General features: G+C 25.8%; 1 protein-coding gene across 1 annotated transcript; it reads right to left on the bottom strand.

Moving 5' to 3' along the window:
- Window positions 1-6,616: 6,616 nt before the first annotated feature.
- On the bottom strand, window positions 6,617-24,224 carry LOC145837939 (small ribosomal subunit protein uS5m-like). Its single transcript, XM_082945434.1, has 7 exons — window positions 23,963-24,224; window positions 17,261-17,431; window positions 14,786-14,977; window positions 14,513-14,643; window positions 12,009-12,162; window positions 8,440-8,598; window positions 6,617-6,880 (listed from the first exon to the last, which is right to left on the bottom strand). The coding sequence occupies exons 1-7, from the start codon at window positions 24,220-24,222 to the stop codon at window positions 6,793-6,795; spliced, it is 1,155 nt and encodes a 384-aa protein (XP_082801560.1). The 5' UTR covers window positions 24,223-24,224; the 3' UTR covers window positions 6,617-6,792.
- Window positions 24,225-25,133: the final 909 nt, after the last annotated feature.

The raw sequence follows: 25,133 nt of genomic DNA, 5'->3' as shown, positions 1-25,133 counted from the left end.
GAAATACTAGTTTTATAAGGATTTAAACTAATTAATAAGTAATTTAAGAGAAGCCTGAAATTAGTATTATTATAAACAAAAAATGCATTTTTTTATCAATAGCAAGAACATTTTAACAGCTTAAATTATAGTTTTTATTTTTTTACTGTTTGATAAGATAATTTAGTAAAACAACATTTCGCTACTACTACTTATGACTATTAATTAGTAAATTTTAAAAACCAACAGTCAATTATTTGACTAAAAACCATGCTTATCATAAATTAAACAATTTTTCGTAAATTTAACTATATTTTTTTTAAATTCTATAAACTTTTAATTAGGTATTTATTTTAAAACTAAAGACTACTTTTAATAAAAAATTATATTAATTCCACATACTAACTATTTTTTACTCCACCAACTTAAGTTACTAAATGAAACATGCTTGATAGTTTATCGAATTTTCATAATTTTAAAGTAGTAAACAAATCATAAATAAGATAAAATGATCCAGTTTTTCAGATAAGCATACAATAAAAAAGATAAACATTTTCGCTAATTATAATAAAACTTTCTTAGAACTTAATCTACATTGTTGATTATTTGTTTACTAAAAATTATTATACTAAAAAAAAACGTATGACTTAAGTATATTGCACTGCTTATAGAGTTTTTAAACTCAATTTTATACAAATGATTAATTAAGTTGATTAAAAGTTATAAATAAAACTTTTCTAATTAGAAAGATAAGATTTATGTCATTTACAAATTAAAACAAATTGAAGCTTAATTCATATTCAAAACTAAATATAAGCTATAAAAAGAAACTAGTTGTTTTCAAACAATCACAAGGTTATTAAATATATATCTTTAAATTTAGTTTATAAAGAAAAAAACGAGAATTAAATTAGTATTAGCATACGATGTAAAAGATGAAAAAACTTTTAAACTTTAAAAAAAAAAAATTATTTTGATCTAAATAGCACAAATTGTTTACTATTTTATCATCTGGTCTTTAATAATAACATTATTAGTTTTTGTTATGCTATTAAAAGTTTAATTTTGTATTTAACTATATTTTTATGGAACGTTTTAAAGCTGTTTGTCTAATGATGATGTATAACACACATACAAATTTGAAAAAAAATTTCATAAAATATAAATTTCATCATACTTATACTCATTTATGGTAACAAAAGTTACAAGCTTCCTTTTTTTTAACTTTAACAAAGAAAAAACTAAAATTATATCTAATTTGCCTTTTCAGTAGCAATTACTCGCTCAACTCGTCCTTTGAAACTTACAACTGCTGCACGCAACTTCGTCTGCAATATTTGAACCAAGACTGTAACAAAGGCCGAATTTGTTTGGTTGAGATCGGTTGATGAAAAGGGCTACAATTCCTTGCTCCAAAATCGCAGGAAACTATCTCTGCACCAAAACTTGGTATGTTGGAGTAACGAGAGGCAGCAACATCTTGTTGAAAAGTGAAGTCATCACTTTTTAATTGCTGCTTCATATTAAGCAAGGAAGGGGTCAATATTTGTAAAATACACATTTATGCTGACTTTGGCACCATTTTCACAATACTAAGAGTAGAGTTACAATTTTTTGATAATGCAGTCCGAATCATAAAAGATGCCTGTTTCTGCTTGGGATAAATGGTTAATACTTTGAGAGAATCCGGGAGTGTTGGGCAATCGCTTTGATTCTTTGAATTAAACTTTGCCTCAAAAATGAGCATTTTTTCGTTTAAGGATACTATTTCACCGTTCTTCGAGCCAGACTTCAGCAAATTGCAAAGAAGACCAGCTCTCTATCGTGATAGAAGGTCAGTAAAATACTAGCGCTACTATAGCTTCATGGAAGTAAGCATTAAATCAGTTTTTACATTTATGCTTATCAATGTTGCATCTACTTTTAAATCCTGATCAATTCTTAAACATGTAACGTTTGGATTTCCACCTTAACCACTTTTTAATTTTGCTTTTCGTACGACAAAAGCGATGTCGTCCTGCTTTGGGAAAACCTAGTTTAATAATTTTACAGCTAATTATGTTTAAGTTATTAGATATAGCTGACCTAGTATTAAGTCCAGCAACACAATTAGTTTATTACTAAAACCTTCAGAACATGATCTTTAACTAAAGTACTAAAAACTCAATAGATAAAACCCATCCTTTAATTGCTTTGTATTTTATAACAGCATTTATTCGTAGTAAAATTATTTGAATTACTTTGTTTGGTTTCATCTAAATTTCTAATGGCTTATATTCTCCGTAACACTTGTTTTTTTATCGTCTATTTCATATCCTACTTGTACTAGAAATAGGCATATTATCTTTTAAAATTATCACTACTTATGTTAGTAAGTTTATTTCTAATTGTATTAACAGTCTTTCATAGTTTAATTTTGTTTTTATTTTTGTTGGTTTAAACTAAAAATCAATAATTAAAGTTCATTGAAATTGTTTCAGAAATAAAGTATTACACTTTAATTGTATGTAATCCATAAGATCACAATGTCTGAAGCTTATGTTAACGATAAGAATTTAATTAACAATAAAAAGATTATTTAAACTGTATTAAGTATTTTTCGTGATAATATTGTCTTTTAAATCTTACATAAGATCAACACGTTTAAACTTAGAAAAAAAGTTTTATAAAAACAAGTTTCTCACACTATACATGCCTTGTGAGTCCTTGTAAGGACAAAACCGGTCGTGGGTTTGTAATTGTCTCGGGTACTGTTATTGTTGGTCGTATGATAAATTTCATTGTTTTTTCAATGATGGCGTGCAACATCTCAACTTTGTTGATAATTACCAAAACAAATACCGGTTAAAACTGATTAAACGAGCGTAAACTATAATCTAGAAATAAGCTAACAATTTCTTAGACGTTGGGCTGTGAAGAATAAAGTTGTGTCAATTTATTTGACTTTGTCCACAAACGGTCGCCTTAGTTCTTATGTTTTTGACCTGCTTGGTTATTATTGTTTATCAAACGACAAAAAAAAAACATTCAAAATATTTGGTTCTCGGAACTTGTGTACGAAAAAACCTTTCAGTTATCGAGTCGTCCACCATATGGATACAGTTTAAGGTCATAGTCCAGAAGAGGATAGATCTCAACAGTGGTCTCTCGCGACTGGGAACGGGTCAAATATGCACGAAGGGACGCTTTTGCACAAAGAAACTTTTACACGAGGGATCACTTTTGAACTAGGGGTCATTTTTGCACAAAGGGTAATTTCTGCACAAGAGTACAAACAAAAAAGAAGAAAAAAAATTACCGACAAAGGGTAGGAGTAATAGTTACAGTATAAATAAAAATTAACTAATGAAAATTTCTAAAACAATAAAAAGAAAAAAATAAATTTTAATTAGTAAAAAAGGAAGAAAAGAAAGCTAACGACCGAGCGTAAGGGTTAGGGATAACAGTGGTAGTAAAAATAAAATTTTAAAAAAACTAAAAATATAAGAAAATAAATTGAACAAAAATTTTTCATTCCGTGCAAAAGTCTTCTCGTACAAAAGTGACCCTTCCTGCAAAAGTGACTTCTCATACAAAATTGACGTCGTGCAAACATTTCCCTTCGTGCAAAAGTGATCCTTCGTTCTAAAATGTTTTCGTGCAAAAGTGTCGCTTCGTACATGTTTGACACCTACCCCTTGTGACTATGCCTGCCTAATTATTAGTGCAACGACTAAACCGGACTTGGTCTCTGGTTCTGTTGTTGTTGGTAGTTTGTTAAAGTTCTTTGTTTATTAAGGACAATAACGATATTTACAGTTACAAACAAAAAATGTTTAGTTCTTTCAAACTTTTAGTAAACTTTACGTAGCAGACTTTTTCAGGTCCTATAAAACTTAAAATTAAAAGCGTCTTTAAGTATGAAATATCAAATTATATTCCAATCAGCTTAGTACCTTCTATTCGAATTAAATGAAATAAAGCTAATAAGTAATCTAAAACGGTTAGATCTCTAGAAAAAAAAGAAGTTGCAAAAAAAAATAAAATGAAAAATAACTTATAGATTTGCAATCTTGAAAACATAAGATAAATAGTAATACTAATATATACTGTAAATAACTTTTTTTAAGATAAATATAAAGATAAGTGTTTCCTTGCAGTTAATATAAATACATTTAAAGATTTTAAAAATATTCTACAACTCTTAACTACCTTGACTTAAAATCACGATTAGTTTGAATAATAATAGTGTTAAAATTATATACAAAACACTTTATTGGCGTTTTTTTATTTTAGGTGTCAAGAATTATTGTGCACTACTTGTTCATAAAAAAATAATATTTGGTAGGCAGTAAGTTAAAGCCGTTTTTACTTGAATTTTTTTATCTAATGAGTAAAAGTAATTGGGTAAAACACGTATGTTTTTTTATAAGAAACAGTCAAACTTAATTCTACGCTCAACTTATTGCTTGCTTAAACACATTACAGTTTCTTTTGAAAGTATTTATCCACTTAATTGTTTCTCCGTCATTTTGAATTAATTTGGTGCCTTTTGTAGAAAAGCAACACAGTACACTATACTTTGAAAATTTAAATTTAAAACCATTATGTAATTATATAACTTTATGTAAAACGACTCTTATTATTTTAACTTGACTATGTAAACGTTTAAAAAAAGTGTTTAATAACCAGTAAACCATTTTAGAGCTTGAACAAATAATCTGTTATATCAGCAAAAAATAGTAGAAATTATGTAAACAACATGGAACTATACAAAAAATAACTTAAGAGGTATTTTTTCAACTCTCTTTTGTCTGGTTTGACAATTCTTTTCTAACTAAAAAAAAGAAACTTATTTTTTTTGTTGTTTTGCAAATTTTTTTGTTTTAGAGTTGAAAAGTTCTACTCTAAGGTTGAAAGAAGACAGCATTCGTTTTGACTTTATCACTTAACGTTTTTTGGAGAATACCGAGCTTCAAGCTTTTGATTATATAAAAAACTATGTAGAATACGCTTTAGCAAACAACTAAAATTGGTGAATTTCTTTTTCTGATAAGTATGGTAAAAAGGTATCAGTAATATTTTTGAATAGGTCTTGGTAGCTAAAAAGGTTTTTTAAATCAAATCTTAACTCAACTCCATGCGTTTATCTATATTTAATGTGTACATATATAATCAAGAAGTTAAATTAGTATACGAAATAGATGATATAACTTTGACTAAAATTCAGTTTTAGCGGATATTTTTAGATATCGTATAATGACACTATAGCTTTCAACTTATTTTTTAGCATTATAAGTTTATAATCTAAGTGTTTCCAAAAGTATAAAATATCAGGTGGTTTAAATTTTATTTGTATACAATAAATATAAAAGCTTTTTTTCTCGTTACTGTAGGTCTTTAATGAAACATAAATTCTGTTTTGTTCAGTAAGACATTAAACAAAAACATTAAATACACTCAAATTATGTTTTTTGTGATAAAATTCAGAAAATTTTGGTGAAGCGATTTGAAAATTTTTAAATTTAAAGGTTATTGAACGACAAAAACAGCGCTCTAAATAGCTGGTCCTAGGACCTGATCTACGAAAAAATCCTTTCGGTTATCGGGTCGTACAAAACTTGGATACAGTTTAACGTCATTGTCTAGGATACTAGAACATTAAAAATGTTATTTTTGTTATATTATTGCACTGTTTGACTTTTTTTACAAACCACACATTCTATGATATTTTGATCAAAAATTAAGTCTGTAGATTTAAAGATTCACAAGACATTTAAAATTTATATGCCAGTAAGACTAGCATGAAAAATGTTTGAAATTTCAAAAATAATAACGGTAATATTTGTATGATTCAAAAGGCTGAAATTTTAGTGAAAATAATTACTTTTTTCAAATTTAATTAAAAATACAAAATATTTAAAAAAATATTTAAAATACTTTAGCATGTATAAATAAATAACCTAAATTATCTAAAATATGAAAATTAATGTCTTGTTTTGAAGACCAATCAAAACATTAAAAAAAAATTGTCACTAAAGTATTAACTTTTTCAACTAAAATATTAACAAAAATGCGAATTGAATTTAACTATTTATCACATGAAAAGTTATAAAATCCATAAGTTACCAACTTAATAAAATCTATACGAAAATTTTAGACATCTTTAATAGATTTCAGTTAGTTAGGATCAAATTTTTCTATAATTAATGTTTCGAAGTTAATTTTTGAGTTTTTATAACCAGATGGTAATGTAGTAGGCACCAAACCTTATATTATCAATACAAGCTTTAGATGGTACAACCTAACGTGAGTTTTGAATACTCTAAATAGCAGTTTTGCTTAGAATAATAAAATAAACTAAGCATTATTAAATGCTAATATTTTTATAATTACACAGTGAGTCATATTTTTAGAGAAATATTGTTGTCTTAACTTAAAGTACCAACTTGAACCTAAATTGAAATAAATAGTAAAAATACAGTTAAATTTATACTAATTTTTTAAAGATCTAAAAACAAAAGGTTAATTTGATCATATTTATAATTGTAGTTTTTCTCTGACCAATGAGCTTTAGCTTTAAAACTTGTTTAAGATAATTCAAATATTTCAAGTTTTTTATTTCTTTTTTATTCGTCTTTAGAATTACAATACAACATTAAATTTTTCTTTATTTACAATAAATAAAATTGTTTCAAAAATAAAATAAAGTTTTCTAATTTTTCGCTATCATTAAACTTTAACAAAAATGAGTATTTTCTAACTTTTATTAAACTAAAACATAGGGTGCACAAAATATTTGAACCATTTTTTCTAATGTTAACTAAATCACTATTAAACTGCAGATTCTTCATAAAGTCTGTGATTCTTAATGCTTGTAATATCCTCAGGAATCACTTGGCAAGGCGGTACTGGCATACCCCTGTTGTTATTCAAATAAGCTATAATTAAGCTGGTATTCTAACAACCATATACATTTACTTTGTTTCAACTCAAAACAATTACTTTTAAATGTGAATCAACTATAACTTCTAAAGGTAAACTAAAATGAAACATGAGATAATACTGTAATTTTGAAACTAAAAATTATAATTAAACAAAGATCACTAATACAAATTAGTAATTATTTGATAAATAAATATATTACATTGAACAACAGTAAAACAAAAAATTGTCAAAAGTAAACTTATAACTTATAAGACAACTGCTAAATTCACTTTAATAAGAAAAATAAAATACAAATGTTGGTAAATTACAAAATGTTTACATTTTAATACATTTTACTTTAAACAGGGTTGCCAAATGTTTTTGACAAATTTTCTCCAGGTTTTTAAAAGTAAACATTTTTGGGTCTATTTTTAGTTTAAAGAGTAGTTTAAAGATAAGTTTAAGGTAAGAAACTGTGCTAAATAGTATAAAAACATTGAAAAGATACTATAAACCTACTTTAAATGTATTTTTTAATAAAATATTTTTTTGATGATGACAAAAAAATTTTTATCTATGTGATAGATATTTTGTGTCAAATCGAAATTTTATATGCTGAACATGTTAAGATTGTAAAAAATTCCAGGATTTTTCTTCAAAATTTCTCAAATTCCAAGTTTTTTAGTTTATTTAAGGTTTCCAGGTTTTTTTGGCAACCCTGTTCAAAATATTTTATTTTACTTTTAAATGTTAAAATAACCCTTAGATAAATCATAACAAGTAGTCAAAAGAGATTAAGCTATACATTATAAAACATAAAACTTAGGAAATTAAAAGTAAATGTTTTAGTTATCACTGTTTGATAATAAGTAGGTAAATGTTGATTAGCTTTATTAGGTACAACAAAATTATCTTTTTTTGAGAAAAGAATATTAAAAAATTGAAGTAGATTATAATAAAACTTATTTTTAACAACTCAAAGTTTAAGAATATTTTATTGTATTAGATTAAAAGACTGTTAACTTAAGTTTATCTTGCAACACTAAAAATATTTTTCGAAAAGGTTAATCAAAAATATTATCTAACAAAACTTCAAAGCTTTTAGAAAAATTGTTTTACAAAGTTAAACCTAAACTTCGAGTTAGTTAAATATTATATTTCTAATAACAAAATTATTATCACTGATCAAGAAGGTTTAGTTTAACGCAACTAATATGCTATCATAATTTATCACTAATATGAATTATATCCTAAATCTGTTATCTAACTTGTCTAGCTAGTACAAAAATGCTAGTTTTTTGTGAAGTTCTTTATAAATTATTCAGATAGTTTTAAAGCACTCAAAAAAAAGCAAAAACAAATTTAGACACCATTTTTATAGTATTAACAAAATAAAAAACTGTTTCAAAAACCATATGCTGAAAATTGTGAAAAAATAAGAAACATTAGTAATTTTTTTTAATACTAAAATATCTTTAAAATTTAGGAAGGAGTACAATAAACATTAAATACGTTATTTTAAAAACTTTATAACAATGTTAGATGCATACTGACCTGTTGTTAGTAATCTGTGCTCTCGACCAAACGTCGTTGCGAAGACCCTCGATGTTTTTGAACTCCCTGATGAGCAAGTCCTGGTTCAGATAAGATTCCATTTCATTGAATTCCTCCGACTTCGTTCCATTTGATGGCGATGCCAACACTCTTGGATATCTGGTTTATGTAACGATTTATTCAATAACTAAATAGTAACTATAAATGATAACAGTTTATATAAATAAAGTGCACTAATTTTTTTTTTAATTTATTAATACAAAATTAATCAATCAAGTAAATAAAATAGTAACAGCAGTAGTTTTAGCTAATAGAAAATATGGGTACAATAAAATATTGTTTGGTTAATTAAATAAACAACTATATTGTAAAAATTATCTTATGTTGTTATTATTTTAATAACTATTGAACAATAATTTTAATAATATAAAGCAAATAAGAGTGACTTTGACTGATGATGGCTATTATGTAACAATATATACTAATTTTTATCAAAGTTAATTTAGAAAATATCACTTTAAAACTTTGTAAGCAAGTTATAGTAAAAAAACAATACTGTTATTAAAAGAGGAGAAACTTTTTTTGTTTTCTATAAAAACGGTTATCAACATTCGGAATCGTTTAGTTGTTAAGATTCGTTGTGAAGCGCTAAAGTTTGTAAGTGATCTAGTCATTTTTATTTATTGTTATTGTAAGTATTGTGGTTATTTAACTTTATTTGTGTTGTGTTTGAAAACAATTCCTTCTATTTTACTCTTCAAGTAGTTTGTATCTATAATATCTGTTGTTAAATATAATTATTAATACTCAATACTAAGTGTACATGATTTAAAAATATAAGTTATTGGCAAGTTAGCGTACGCAGAATCAGTCCAGACCATAATATCCGTCATATAATCCTTAACAAACCCCATTCAAGTATAGTTCTAATGTTTTATTAATTAATGAAATTCTTTAAACAAAACAATTAATGTTGTGGTGTTGTACAAAACGTTAGGAAATATAAATGATACAAAACAAATATTGTTAGCGGGAAACAAGCTTGGAATTTTATTTTCTAATACTACAACAAAATAAAAATACTCTTAACTCTGTTAAAAATTCTAGCTATTGTTTTACCTATGGTTAAAGAAAATTTAAGTCTTGTTGGCAAGTTTAAAAATTATTATAACTTTAAATTTAGACGTCTGCAACTTATAGACTCTTATGAAATAAAACTGGTAATAGTATAACTAATTCTGTTCTTATTTATAATATAAATGTTTTATTTTTTCAGTGTCCAAACCGGTCCATAAAACTAAGATCGGGCCAGACCAAAACCTTTTTCTCAAATCAAAATTTGGCAGGGTTGCTATAGTTTTTCTTAGTTCTCAAAAGTTTTCTTGGTTTTTAAATTTTATTTCAGGATTTTTAGCGTTTCTTACGGGCTTTTAAAAGTACACATTTTTTGAGGATTATTAGTAGTAAATTATATTAAATTAATATTGGTGTTTTTCGATACCTTTAAATTTTTTGAAAGATATTGTAAGGCTAGTTAAAACTTTTTTCTACTGTAACAACCTGTATTAAAATTTTGAATTAAATTCTTAAAATATTTTTTTCAAATGATGTTTCAAAAACCAGTAAGTTGATATAAAATAAATAACAACAAAATATAGTTAAAACTTGTTGTGATTGTATAATTAAAATTTTATTCAAGTTAAATAAATAAGCTAACAACTATTTCTTTACTTTACAGATTTTGTGTGTTGACTATGTACTAGTGGGTTTTACCTTAAGGACCTTATGCGTAGCACATAAGTAAAGTTTCTACTTGGAAAAGTAACCAACTACACAAGCTGGTTTTTCCACAGCCTAGTGGTGATTAGTTGTGCAAGTTGAAAACACAGTTTAATATCTAACAATTCTTATAAACTTAAAAAAGTAGTGTAACAACTGCATTACAATAGATAATTGAGTGTTGAGCACTGTGTTCATTGCACATTTTGCTTGAAAGTATATAATTTAGATAAAATAAGTATAAGACATTATATGTTTCTTTCTCTGATTGGTCAAAAATATTATCTTTTTTCGTTCATGTTGAAGTGTTAAAATACTACAAAACTAAAAATGTCTAAAAATGAGGACTTTTCTTGTACTTTTCAACACACACACAAAATCAACAACAAAATAATGCTAAATATAATTTTTTTCATCACAACAAGAAAACTTCTAAAAATTTTTTTTTAATCTTAAAATTCTAAAATTTACTATTATCAAAAAATTTAAAAATCAAAGTTTTCAAAATCCTTGTATTTCCATGATTTTTGTACAAAACTCAAGGTTTTTCAAGTTTTGTTTTATAAACTGTCAAAATCTAGCTTTTACAGCTTTCCAGGTTTTGTTGCAACCCTGATTTTGCCAGAACTGGGTCTTGATTTGTTATAAAATTAAGAACCTACAGATTTGGACCCATATCATTTGAAACTTTCAAAATTATTGTAAAATACACTTTTAACATGACTAATATATGATTTTATATCTATAAAAGATATAAGAAGATTTTTTTATTTAGCGGTCACGATTATACTTTCTTTAGTTTTTTTAATACAAAAGCATTTTAAATTCTTAAATTCAAAACAAAGAACTTGAAATAAATGTATGAATCAAAATTTACAAGTATGATATAAATAAATTTTAGAGAAAACTGTAGTGCAAATACAATTTAATTTATAATGTTGTAATTTGGTGCTTAAGTATTTTTGAAACATTTTTAGTTAAATTTTTAACGTTAAGACAGCAAACTATAATCAATGTTAAAAAAATATGCACACTAACCAACTGGATAAACTGTCTAAACCTATAATATAATATTGAAAAAAATCAACAAATTTTAATAGATTTTAAATAAAAACATTTTATTCTATTTTAAAACAATAAAGAAAAAAAGATCAGAGTCGCTTCTGCACAAACACAATTTTAAACGGCATCATTTTTGCACGGATTGACAGTTTTGCACGGGTGTCACTTTTGCACGAGCAGTCACTTTTGCAAAGGGTTAACACTTTTGCACAGTTTAGCTAATTGGTAAGCGGTTTCTTCTGTCGACTTAGAGAGCGACTGGAAATAATTGTAGCGCTGGTTTACTATCACTCTTACCCCTAATCCTTACCCTTGAGCAGTAAGTAGTTCAGTTCTTAATCAAAAATATATGAATTTACATTAAAAATTGTTTTAAATTGGAGTTTTTTCTAGGGTTTTTAGTAATTTTTGTTCAAAATTCCAGCTTTTTTTTTAATTTTTCAAATTTGATACAGCTTAAAACTAAATAGCCATATGCTAGTTTTAAATCAAAAATGTTAACAGATTTTTTTTGTTAGCACAATAGAAAAATGATGGAGTATCAGGTTAAAATTAACATTATCATATTGACACCTATCCTAACTATAATACCTCAAATTTAACTTTAAGGCCAATAACTATTCTGATAAAGTTTTATTTAGATAAAAAAGTGTAAGACTTATATTTTAAATTTATACAGATAATATTGTAACATAAACCTCCCTTATATATATTAAACAGTTTCAAACCCATTTTGCAGTTCGTCGTATTCAACAACATGATATCCGAGCCTGTCAGCTTTCTGTTGGTGCGTTTCCTGCATAGTCAGTCCCTTCAAAAAGCATTTAGTAAGATTCAACATTGTAGTTGAACCGAATGTCTTCACATATAAGTCTTTGATTCCTGGTAAGTATTGGGATATTGTTTTTTTTTACTATTTATATAAAAAAGTTCATTCAAAAGGTCAAAATATTAGTTGATTACTACAGACTTTTTTAAACTACTTCAAATATATAAATAAATTTATTCTTTCGAGACTTAAATATGTATATATCTTCCGATATAAATTTTACCTGGGCCCTTACTTTCAACTTTAACTTTATAAATTACATTTTTAATTAAACAATTACCTTTTAATGGGCAGTTAAGTAAGTAATAAAAGTAAAGGCCCAGATAAAATTTATATCGGAAGTACAGCAGGTAGTTTCAAGGATAGATATGCTAGCCATAAACATACTTTTAAAAATATAAATAAAAAACAAAGCACGCGTTTATCGAATTATGTCTGGAGCTGTTTTCACAGATACGGTAAAAGGCCAAACATGGAGTGGAGTATTGTTTTAAAGATCAAACATACATCCAACGGAGTAAGTAGAATTTGCCCAACTTGCAATACAGAAAGAGCAGTAATTGCAGCAGAAGATAAAGACCTACTTCTGAATAAGCGGCAAGATTTATCGAATATTTGTCCCAACAACCGACGATTCTACTTTAAATAACTCTGTCTACTTATGTACTAATTTATTTCACAACACTCACATTACAATTACATACACTTGCAAGCTTAATACTTCATGTTTTTAAGCTATATAAATTATTGACCAATTTGTTAAATTTATTATGACGTAACATTTCTGCACAACTCAATTTAATTTTCATTTTAAAAACTTGCCTATTCTTAGAGCTTTTTGAGGTTAGTGCCTACTTTTATTAAATTTGTATTTTTTGTAGACAATTTTATAATTTTATGTTTTTATCCCAAACTTTGTTTTTAAACCATAATTTTCATTTATAGTTACTACCTACATAAACACTATACATAATTATACATGCTTTTTCTGCTTTTTTTCTAATGTGTGTTAATATTTTATAGACTCCGTAGATCTGTTCTTAAACTTATTTGAGAGCAGTGAAACGCCGTTAGTTGAAATAAAGTTTTAGCACAAGAACATCTGTGGTATTTATTCCGATAAGCTTAGCTTATCAGGATCTCGAGGATTTAATGCCTTTTAACGTTACATCTTGTAAACAAAACTAATTAAACTTATAACTTTCATTCAGAAATGTTTTGTCAAATAAAATTAGTAGCAATATTTATGTTATCTTCATAAAAGCTTAGATGTTTTCGTCATCATTCAATAAGGACCAGACAACACTAGACACGCTAAACCACCAACAAAAGTTTTGGAGGCAATCTATGACAGGTCGAATATTGAGACTAGTTCGTAGACTAAAATCAAAACTTGTTGACAAGAAACTTTGATCTTATTACTTCAATCATAAAACCAAAGCTCTTGGTAGACTAATGCCCAGGTCATATTCTTATTGAAACTCGGCAGTCAGCATTAACCGAAGAAATCTAAAGTTATCTATGTACAAAAAGTTATGATGTTTTACCACAAAGCTATTGATTTGTGATATAATCAGTGAAGTCAGGTTGTCTAGGAGCTGTTCAACGTAAATACATTGCCCACAGCAAGACAGCTGAGAGGCTTGTTTTTGATTAAAAAAAGGCTATCATATAAAGAATAGAACAAAACTGCTCGTAATTTATCTCAAAAACTAGTGTTGATAGTCATGCAGTGTAGTCTAGTATTAATATAAATTATACTGATTACTTCAATTTATATGTTTACTTTTTTAAATAACAAATAATGAACTTCACCATACGACCAACAACAACAGCATGCGAGATAACCTACGACCGGTTTCGGTATTTTATTGATGGCGCGAAACATCCCATTTTTGTTGATGATGGTTGAAATAAATACTGCTTAAAACATTTTTTTTATTACAATGCAACGATGCCGTATCTTTTAAGAATGCTTAAAATCTTTCAACACTTTTTTTGCTATAAATATTTTTCAAAACTTTTGGTATTGATTTTAATTAGAACCTTTAAAAAACGCAATCGGTGATTAAAATGATTAATAAACTAGTTTATATTATAAAACATACAGTAATATATTTTAAAACACAACTTTAATTTAAATTAACTTATTTTCTTTATATTATATGTTTCGATTTTTTGAAAGCACTATATAGATATCTCTACTTCTAGAGGAGAATTAATATAGTTTATTCTTAAAAAAAAACTATAATGTTTTCGTTTTAAACATTTGTATACTTAAATAAATTTAAATCTTTTGTACTTTTTTCAAACTTGTACAATGTACACATTAAACTCTCTAAGTTAAACAGTTATATATTAAAGAATTATTAAACACTTTACTTATCATTTCAACAATCTAACCTACAATTTTACAAATATCTGCCACAGCTCGGTGACATCTGAGTCCATATCCTTTTGGCTGTTGCCTGATGTACATATAAGTGTGGTGATGGTTCACATACAAATCCTCAAACACTGTTCTCTCTTCAAACCTACCGAAATAAATGCGTGAAAGCGAAATGTCAAACAAAAGGTCAGTGTACCTTATGGATTTAGAAATGAAAATTTACACTGACAAATGACAAACAAAATACTCAAAAATAGGAATAGCATAAAAACAACATAAAAAACAACCTCTCTATCAGTTGCAAGCGTTTTTCTGCTTTCGTCTTTGCTTTTCTGACAGCAGATACGAAATCCGGCGAAGAAGCAGCTCCAAACCCGATTACTCCGTTGCCATTGCCAACTGCAACTTGAGCTTTTTTTGAGTAAACCCTGCCCTGACGACCAGTCATATGAGAAACACGCTGCTGCGACAGAATGAGTCTGGATGTTTAAATTATATTTGTTAGAACTTAAATCATTCTGTATTTCAACAATAATTAATTCAAAGCTATTTCTCTCTATAAATTAGATTTCAAAATTATATTGTAAACTTTGTTTTTTTATTTACAAGTTTTTTTGTCCATGTTTAGTATAAAACTAAATTTAGGGTAAAAACAGTTTTAAATAGTAAACTACTAAATACAGTAAGCTACCAACTAGGTACGCACTTGCTAGGTACGAACTGCCGGTATAATACGCACTTTTTAGCCGAAAAACGCTGTGTACAAATTGCAATTTTTATTTGGTTTAAAACAAACTTTTTAATTAAAAACAAATCAAGCTACTAATGTAAAAAAAAAATCTTAATAAGTTGTACTGTATTAAGTAAAAATAATTTAAAATTAAAGGAACCAGAAAAAAAGTTATAAACTTACAAACTGTATATAAAATCCAATATTTAAATATACATGTTACAGTTAATCTATTTCAAAAAAATAACTAATAGTGCAATTTAAATTTTTATACCCAATGATTATAACATATGAATAAAAATACTTGAAAAGTCATACAAAATTTAGATAAACGAAAATAATGAACAGTGAAATTAACGTTTACATACCCAACGATTGTATCATAAATGCAAAAAGCGTATAAAAAGCGATATTAACGAAATTAAATAACAATGCAATTGACACTTACATACATTGAAACATAAATGTAAAATTTGTATAAAAAAGCGATGTTAATGAAAATAAAGAAGATTGCAATTGAGATTTATTTAGAACTAGATGCTTTTGAAAACATTTCTATTAGTGTAGTTTGTCGTTTTGGTTTAGCAGACATTCTTTTTTTAATTTTGGAGCCTTAAACTAGCGTTTTTGAATAAACACATTTAAATATAAGCATGATTAATGTTTTTATAAATACTTATTTATTAAAATTAACAGTCACATAAATATGTGTTCTATTTAAATTTTAAAGGTACAAGGAGATACAAGATGGATTTTAAAAAAGTATGGGTTGAATAGAAACTACAAACATAAATAAAAACTTATATATAAATAAATTTATTAAACAAATATAAACTAAAGACTTCTAACAATCTTTCAATAAGCTATTTATTTATATGATAAAAGTTTTTGTTTTTGGGGATTTTGCTTTAATTTGTAAACTTTAGTGGTTTTTTACATGTTTGTATTAGACTTAATTTAGTAGTTAAAGACCAAAATTTTCTGGGTACGAACTGCCGGTCGGGTACGCACATTTTGCTGTGTTCAAAGTGTGTACCTAGTTGGCAGGTCACCGTAGGTTTAAAAATACTGTAATGCTACTTAAATGTGTTTTATAATTAATAAATTCTAAAATGTCTAAAAAAAAATTATGATAGATTTTCGTAACTAATCCAAACTTCGTTATTTTATATGTAAAAATTGTTTAATTTTCTAACCTTTTCAAGGTTTTTTTTTGCACAAATTTTCAAACTCCAGGTTTTTTGTCAACCCTAATTAATTAATTGTATACTTTAGGTTTATTTTAAAAGTATTAATTACACTTCTAAAGTTAAGTTCAAGGAGATTAATACATAATTTTTATTTAAAAAATTATTTTATAAAATAATGTTCACCTTCTAGGGCTATTAATTTTAATGAATTCTTGTTCAAATAGTTTTTATTAAATAATTTATTTAAATAATACACTTTTACATTAAAAACGATAAAAAATATTACATCAAATAAAGTATTTAAATATACTTGGTTTTAAAAATTAATTTCTACATATTTTTTTGATATATCCAAATCTTATAACACTACATTAGTTTCAAACACATAAAATTTTTGTTTAAAAATAAACACTGACAAGGTTGCCTAAGATTTTGTGCAAATCTTTTAAGGTTTAAAAAAAAAACAAGTTTTTTGGCCAATTTTAAGTATTAAATTAATTTTAAGTTAAAAAAAATGTTGTAAATAGTATAAAATCATTCAAAAGATACTGTAAAGCTTAGTAAAATTTTTTTATGAAAAAAAAACTATTGATACAAAAATTTGTTTGTCTTCATGATTGGATTTTTGAACCTAATTGTTACTTTACATGTAGAAATTATTTAAAAGTGCAGGTTTTTCCAGGTTTTTTAGTGATTCTTGTTCGAAATTCAAAGTTATTTTCAAAAATTTTAAAATTCAAGGTTTCAGTTTTTTTTTTGACTAGATTGTCAAAACCTAGGTTTTTCCAGGATTCCATATTCTTTGGCAACCTTGACACTGTGTTAACAAAAATACAACCGACGTTCTAAATCCTTCAAAAGGGTCATTCGGAGTTGGGTCTAGAAAAACACCACCCCAGTGAGCTCCTGTCCAACCCATGACTTTTTCTCTTGGAGGACGAATCCTTGCCTTCTCTTTTTCTTCTCTAAGTTTCAGAAATTCTGCTTGTTCTTCTTCGGAGCGTTGATATCTCCTAAAACAAACATACTTTATTAGTTAATAACTTCTGTACAATTTAAGAAAAAAACGGTTTTAGAAATTATATTTACAAGTAATTGGCATCCTTTGTTTTAGTAAAACATATTTTTGATGCAACTCATTGTTTCATTAAAAATATAATCTAAACTCTACAACTAATTATTACATTGAAAAGGAAATATCAAAAATTCAATACGTAATAACGTAATTACAGTCACCTCTCGCAATTCTTCGCACTCGTTTGGTTACGCAGTCTCGTTTAGTTACGTATTTTAAAATTCTCAAAGTATACAAAAAGTAATTTGAAATTCTTTAATATTGTAAATTTGGTTCAAATCAGTAAAATTTATCTAAAAACTACAATATATGAATTTTATAAAAGGTATGCACATATTTGAGGAAATTTCAGCTTACAGCTGTATAGTTCAAGTATCTGTAAAAATGATTTTTAATCAACGCATTTAATAATAAAACTGACCTTTTGTTAGAGTTAAATATAAATTTATATTCTATCTTTTAAGTGCATAATTATTTACTATGTATTAGTTAATATAAAATAAAAGCTCTAATCTTAATTTAAGTTCGTAAATATTATGTTACATTGCGTTATAATTTTATAGTAAGCATATAAGCTTAGCAAAAAAAAAAAAAATTTTTTAACAAATTTTAAATTTACCTTTTTCGAAATAAGGTACACAATTAGTTTTAAGTATTTAAAACTAAAGCAAATTGTTACCTCACACTGCAAAACAGAAAAAGTTAAGTCAAAAGCAATACGTGATAGTACAAAAAAGAAGTATTTGTAAACAAAGCATAGAAAAGCAGTCAATAATGTAGATATATTTGCTACCTTTCATTTAGTTACATCCTCTTGTTTAGTGACGCACTTTTGCTGTGGACACAGTGTGCGTAGATTCGCGAGATGTGACTATTATTATCTTTATCTTAAGTGAAAAACTTTGTATTACAATTGTGGTTAAGCTATAAAAAAAAACTGTTTTTAATAAATACTAATCAAAAGCTTCCCTTTAACTAAATTTTAATTTAAAGATTTATAACTACTTTGCAAAAAATCTTTCATATTTAAAATCTATAAACTAAACTTATCTATATAAAATAAAAGTGTAGATGCATAACTAGTACTATCAAAAACACCTTAAATATAAAAGAAAATATACTTAACTATATCTTTAAAAACCTTTTTTAAATGAATATGACTATACAAAAATATATGCTTTTACAATTTTAAGTTTCATGATAATGTTTTTCTTTACAAAATCCATTTAAAAAAAAACATTGGCAAAATATGAAATAATTTATTCAATGGTTTTAGGGATTCTATATTTTATCAAGGCCATAGGGAAGTTAGCCTTGTTTTTTACAATTTATCTTGTTTTAATAGGCTTCAAGTTCCTTTTTACCGTTTATAAAAAAATCTAATTTTGTTTTAGATATGACCGGTCAAAGTCGGTTGCATTATAGGCTCCTTACGGGTAGGGAAAACTAAAACAGCAAAAAAGACTATTTTATTTAAAATCTATCTCCTCCTACATTTTTCAAGCAATCTTCTTCAAACTTTAACAGTCTAATCTCTATATAATAAAAAAAAAAACGTTACTTTGGACTTTAAAAATTTTAAGCAAGAATTAATTCTTTTTCTATTTTTAATTTTTGTCATTAAACTTTAACTATCTAAATTATTAAAATTCATAAGTAACGTTTTTTTCTTATAATATAAGGAACATTTCCCGAAAATTTAAAGAAGATTGCTTAAAAAATGAAGGAGGAGATAGATTTTTAGTGAATTTTAAAATTTCCAAGAAAGTTGACCCCAAAAATTTGTGGTCCATACGTTTGTATCAAAAACATTTTACAAAATATAAAATATCTCTTAAGTTTAATGATATTTTTGAATTCTATTAAAACTGGCTTATAAATTAAAAAACTTTCATATAAAAGCCAAAGTTAAATTTTGTAAAATAAAGTGTTGAACCCCCTCCTCCCAACCTTAAAGTGTTTATTTAATCATGTTTATCTTTATAGACTAAATTTTGAACTGAAAAATTAAGAGAGTAAAAGTACTTTAAACATTTTAAGAAAATAATTTTATGCTTTAGTGCGTTATCATATACATTGAAATTTTTATTAGCTGACTGATATGTAAAAATAGCCCAACTTTATGAGTTTATGCTACTCCTAAAAATGAAATAGTTGAAAAAAAAAATATTTAAAGTTTGGCAGGCACTAACTTAATAAATTTTAAAACATAAAAACTGCAAAATAACTTTTTAACATGAAAATATGAAAAGACAAATAGAAATAATAGTTTAAGGGCATAGGGGGTCCACCTTGATTTTTACAAGTTGATCTTGTTTTATAGAGTTTCATCTGTGCTATCAGACACTTTTAACCACTAGAAAAAATTCAAAGTATTTTTTGAGATATGAGAGATCAAAGTTGGTGACCTAAACAGGTTCCTAAAAAATCACTATAAATCTATCTTCTCCTTCTTTTTTTGAGCAATCTTCTTCAAAATTTCACAGAAAGTGTATTATTAGATTTTAAAAAGATTGAATACAGGATTTTTTTTAATTTTGAAAAATAAAAATTTTATTAAAAAAAATCCACCTTTTTTTGTTTTTATATTTAAAATTTTTTTTTAATATATTTAAAATTCGAACATTTAAAGTCTTTTTAACTGTAAAAGGAACGTTTCCTAAAAATTTGAGCTCTTTAGCTCAAAAGATGAAGGAGAAGGTAGATTTTTAGTGATTCTTTAAATTTCCAAAAAATTGACCCTGAAAAATTTGCTGTCCATATGTTTGTATTGGAAAATGTTTAAAAGAATTAGAATATCTCAAAAGTTAAATAAGATTTTTTAATTCTATAAAAACTGGCTTGTAGTTTGTATTTCTGGCTTTCATATAAGATACAATGTTATTTTTAGTAAAATAACTAAAGGTATGAACGTTAGTGTGTGATTTAAATAAAACTATCATCAAAAATAATTCACTTGATACACTACATGATGAGAAAAAAATAGTACCTGTTGAAAAGCATAAGTAGCTAAAAAAAGCTGGTAGCTGTCAAATTTACACAAACGCACAAAATTGCACAAGGGCATAAAATTCCACAAAGATACTTTTGCAGAAAGACTCTTTGCACAAGCAGACAATTTTGCATGGAGACTTTTTTTTTACTAATTGAATTTTTTATTTGTTTTTATTATATAATTTTTTTATTTATTTTAACTTTTTTTTTTATTATTAACTTGTTTTTTTTTACTATCACTGTTACTCCTAAGCCTTACCCTTGGTGAGTAAACTATTTCTTTATTTATATTTCTTTTATTGATCTTTTTTTTTACTACTTAATTTTTTTGTTTCCTTTTTTACTATCACTGTTACCCCTAACCCTTACCCTTGGTCGGTAGCTTTTTTTATTCTTTTTAATTAATTTATTTTTATTTAACCATTTTTCTTGTTTTTTTATTATTTTATAATAACTTTTATTAGTTATTGTTTATAACTGTACCCCTAACCCTTACCATCAGTCAGTAATTTTTTTTTTTTTTTTTAATTTATCTTCTAGTTTTTTTTTTTTTTTTTATACTTTTTACTCAAAATTGTGTAACTTGTGCAAAATTGACTCTTGGTACAAAATTTTCTTCGTGCAATTTTGTGCCCTTGTGCAATTTTGTCTTTGTGCCATTTTGACCCGTTCCCAAAAAAATCAGTTGCAACAAATTGATCAGAATGACAGTGTACCTTAAAGTTTTCAACAGTCACTGATACTCCATAATAAAAGTTTACTATCTACAAAAAATGTTTTTTTGTAGTGCTGCTGCAAATTTTGAAAGTCTTCTCTGATTTTTGTTGATCATGTGTCTAAGCTCAACATGGGATTAAGTTCTCTTCTTTACTTTGGTTTCAGTGTTTCATAAAAAAAAATCACAGATTAGCTTTTTACCTTCCTACAAGATGGAGCACCAACCAACTCCCAAAAAAAGTCAAGGCTTGTGGCTTGTGCAAACTTATTTTCCAAGATTAAAGAATATTGAAATGTGAACTAATTGATTGCCTGATTTGAATTTATTGGATTTTTCAAGGAAGCTTTCAAAGAAAAGTAGGTTATGTTGCTTATTCAAGCGTTGTTCCTTTGAAGACATTGGTTTTGAGTAATAGGGCTAAACCCACTCAGTAAACACTGTGCGCCTCAGTTGATAATTTAAAACAGAGAATTAAATGCCTAATTAAAAAAGGAATATTATATATTAACAATAATTAAAACAATTATTAGTTAGCTAACTTATAACTTTTATTTATATTAATATATATTTCTGTTTTTTTATAGTCCAAAAACTTTCTGTTTACCCTGTTAATATTATATTTTTATCACAGTTGGCAATTGGTTATAGTAGTTCTAATTCGCTTTGGTTTTATTTTTAAATAATGATAAAAATATTTAAACAAAACTTTGCACCTTATTCAAATTGGAATTTCTTTTGAAGAGTACATGTTTATACAGGTTATAATTAACAATTTGTTATAAAAAATATTTAACCTTAAAACTTGAACAAAATTTTGTAATGGGAACCCTAGGTAAAAGACTATTGAAAAATTTTTATCTAAAAACTATTCATTTAAACTTAATTATAGCTTGGCTTCTCTGTTCTAGAAATGTACTAAAACTTATTAATGCAAAAGTAATAGGTTAAATAGTAGTATTCAATTTAAGTTAAGTTTAATAATTTAAAAACCTTTAATTAAACATGTTCATTGCTAACTGTTGTTTTCTATATCATAATACAAGTTAAAATAAATATATTTTCTTTATTTATAAAGCCTTAACAATTGAAAACGATATTTAATCAACTGACTTATAAATTAAAAAACAAACTCAACAAAGAAGCATAACGGTTTTTATAATCAACAAAAAGTATTGACTATATTAAGAATTTTTTATGAATAATATAAATCGTAAAATTTTGCACTACTCAGGGTTGCTATTGGTTTCTGGCAAATTTTCTCCATGTTTTTTAAATTTCTTAAAGGTTTTTGAAAGTACACGTTTGTGAGTCTATTTTTAGTTTAAATCAAGTTTAAGGTAAAAAACTGTATCAAAGAGTATAACAACATTGAAAAATACTGTAAAGCTACTTTAAATGTGTACTTTAATGAAAAAAAATTTTTGATGATGACAGAAAAATTATTTATTTAATAAATTTTTTGTGACAGATCGAAATTTCGATACTTTACATGTAAAAGTTGTTTAAAATTCCAGGTTTTTCCAGATTTTTTTTCAAAATTTCTCAAATTCCAGGTTTTTCCAGGTTTTCAGTATTCCAGGTTTTATGGCAACTCTGATTACTTAAATTAATAATTTTTTAATTGTAAGAAGTATTGTTTCATATTACAATTTTATTACACTTAAGGGCATAGGGGGTGCAAGATTTTTTTTACTAAAAATAACATTGTATCTTATATTAAAGTTTAAAGTACAAACTACAAGACAGTTTTTATAGAGTTAAAAAAATATATTTAACTTTTCAGATATTATAATTTCTATAAAAAGTTTCCAATACAAATGTATATTCCGCAAGTTTTTTGTGGTCAAATTTCTCGGAAATTTAAAAAATCAATAAAAATACTCTTATCTTCTCCTTCAATTTTTGAGCTAGAGACCTCAAATTTTCAGGAAACGTTCCTTTTGTAATTTGAAGACTTTGAATGTTTGAATTTTGAAATATAAAAATAAAAAATTTTAGATAATAAAATCAAAAAAATATGTGGTTTTTTTTAATAAATTTCTTTTATTTTCAAAATTAAAAAAATTCCTGCATTCAATCTTTTTAAAATTTAATAATACATTTTCTGTGAATTTTGAAGAAGATTGCTCAAAAAGTAAAGAAGGAGATAGACTTTTGGTGAAATAGTCTTTTTTTGCATTTTTAGTTTGCGCCTTCCATTAGGAACCTATTGAGGTCACCGACTTTGATGCTAATAACTCAAAAAATACTTTGAATTTTTTCAAGCGGTTAAAAATGACTGATAGCTCAGATATAACTCTATAAAATAAGATCAACTTGTAAAAACCAAGGTGCACCCCCCCCCCCATGCCCTTAATACTTAATCAAATATTTTAAGATGAAAATAATGACTATTTGTTGAACAATTTTATGCAAAACAACTAAGATTTTTTTTAATTTTAAAAAATGTTTAAAGTAGTTTAAATATTTTAATAACTGTTTTTTTCTGTTGTTATGTCAGTAAATTATTTTCAATTTTAATGACACTCATAAAAAACATTGGAAAAAACTAGATATGTTACAATAAAAATTTTAACATTTTAGCACATTATATACTTCAAGTAAAGTTGTTTTAAAACTAGCAGTAAGCGTTACATTAACTAATCATAAACTTCAAACAAAAAAATAAAACTTTTACAATACAAAATATAAACATTAAAAGTGGCTAGTATAACTGCAAACTTACTACCACTCAAACTAGACAACACAAAAACTTACTGGGTATCTTTAATGTTGATATTTAGTCCAGGCCATACCATTCCTGCTTCACCTTCCCCTAAAACTTTCTCCTTTCCCAGATCAACACGCTTCTTTTTTTTGGCACGCTTTCCTCTGCCAATTCTCAGTTTTGTAGGAGAAGCTGAGTCCCACAATTTTTCAGCAGTAATTGTGCTAACTACATTTACCTTGCATCGATTTTGACAAACAAGAAAAGTATTTGGGTTTTTGATGAGGAAAGCTCCAAATGACCGCAACATTTTAAGCTAAAACAATATAAAAATTTTTTTAATGATTTTACTGATCTTTAAAAAATGTGACTCAGCAATGACATGTAAAAGTTAAAACATAATTTTTATATGTCTTTGATTAAAATAAACCCATAAAGTAAAACAGTTTAATTTGCAATTTAATGAAAAAAAATTTTTTATTTAAAATAAATATATTATATAAATAGAGCAGGGTTTACTAGCTACTATTTAAAAACAATATAATTTGCTAAATTTATTTTTTTTGTAGGCCACTATAACTTAGACAATTATACTAATAGAAATATAATAACAAAATTAACAATGATATTTACTCAAAATTTTGTTATGAACTAAAACTGTAAAACTATATCATAAAAAACTAACTTTGATTGATTAAAAAAATATCATAAAGTTACAGTGCAAGTCAGAGACTTCTGCTCTAGTGTTAGTATTGATCAGCATTTTGCTGACTCCTCAACTTGAAAACTATTTATTTTTTTTATTTTTTTTTAATTTTTACTTCATACAAGATTTACAATATTTGAGGCAAAATAGCAAGCTTGAGGGAGCAAAAACTAGTCTGAGTTTGCCTGAATTTATAAGAAAATTAAAATCAAAAAATAACATGAGCAAATATATAAAAATTTACTCTTAATCAAGCTTTAATACTTTAAATATCAATAACAAAAAAAATATTTTGCAAAAAAAAATATTCAAGTAAGAAATATCTAAATCATTAAAAAAAATTGTTTGAGAAGCCAGAGTCTTTTAAAAGTTTAAAAAAGCCTGAGTTATCCTAATTAGCTTAATTGAGTGGTAACTGTAACTAAAACTTTGAAGGCACTTTTTAATACTTAATTTTAATGAAACTTTTTTTATTGAAGTTAAAACTTCTGTATTTCAAAATTTACAACCATATG

Source organism: Thalia democratica, chromosome 6 (assembly GCF_965202585.1).
Source record: "Thalia democratica chromosome 6, ktThaDemo2.hap1.1, whole genome shotgun sequence".
Taxonomy (NCBI): Eukaryota; Metazoa; Chordata; class Thaliacea; order Salpida; family Salpidae; genus Thalia; species Thalia democratica.
Note: the sequence above shows the minus strand (reverse complement) of the source record. Positions and strands in the feature narration are given on the sequence as shown.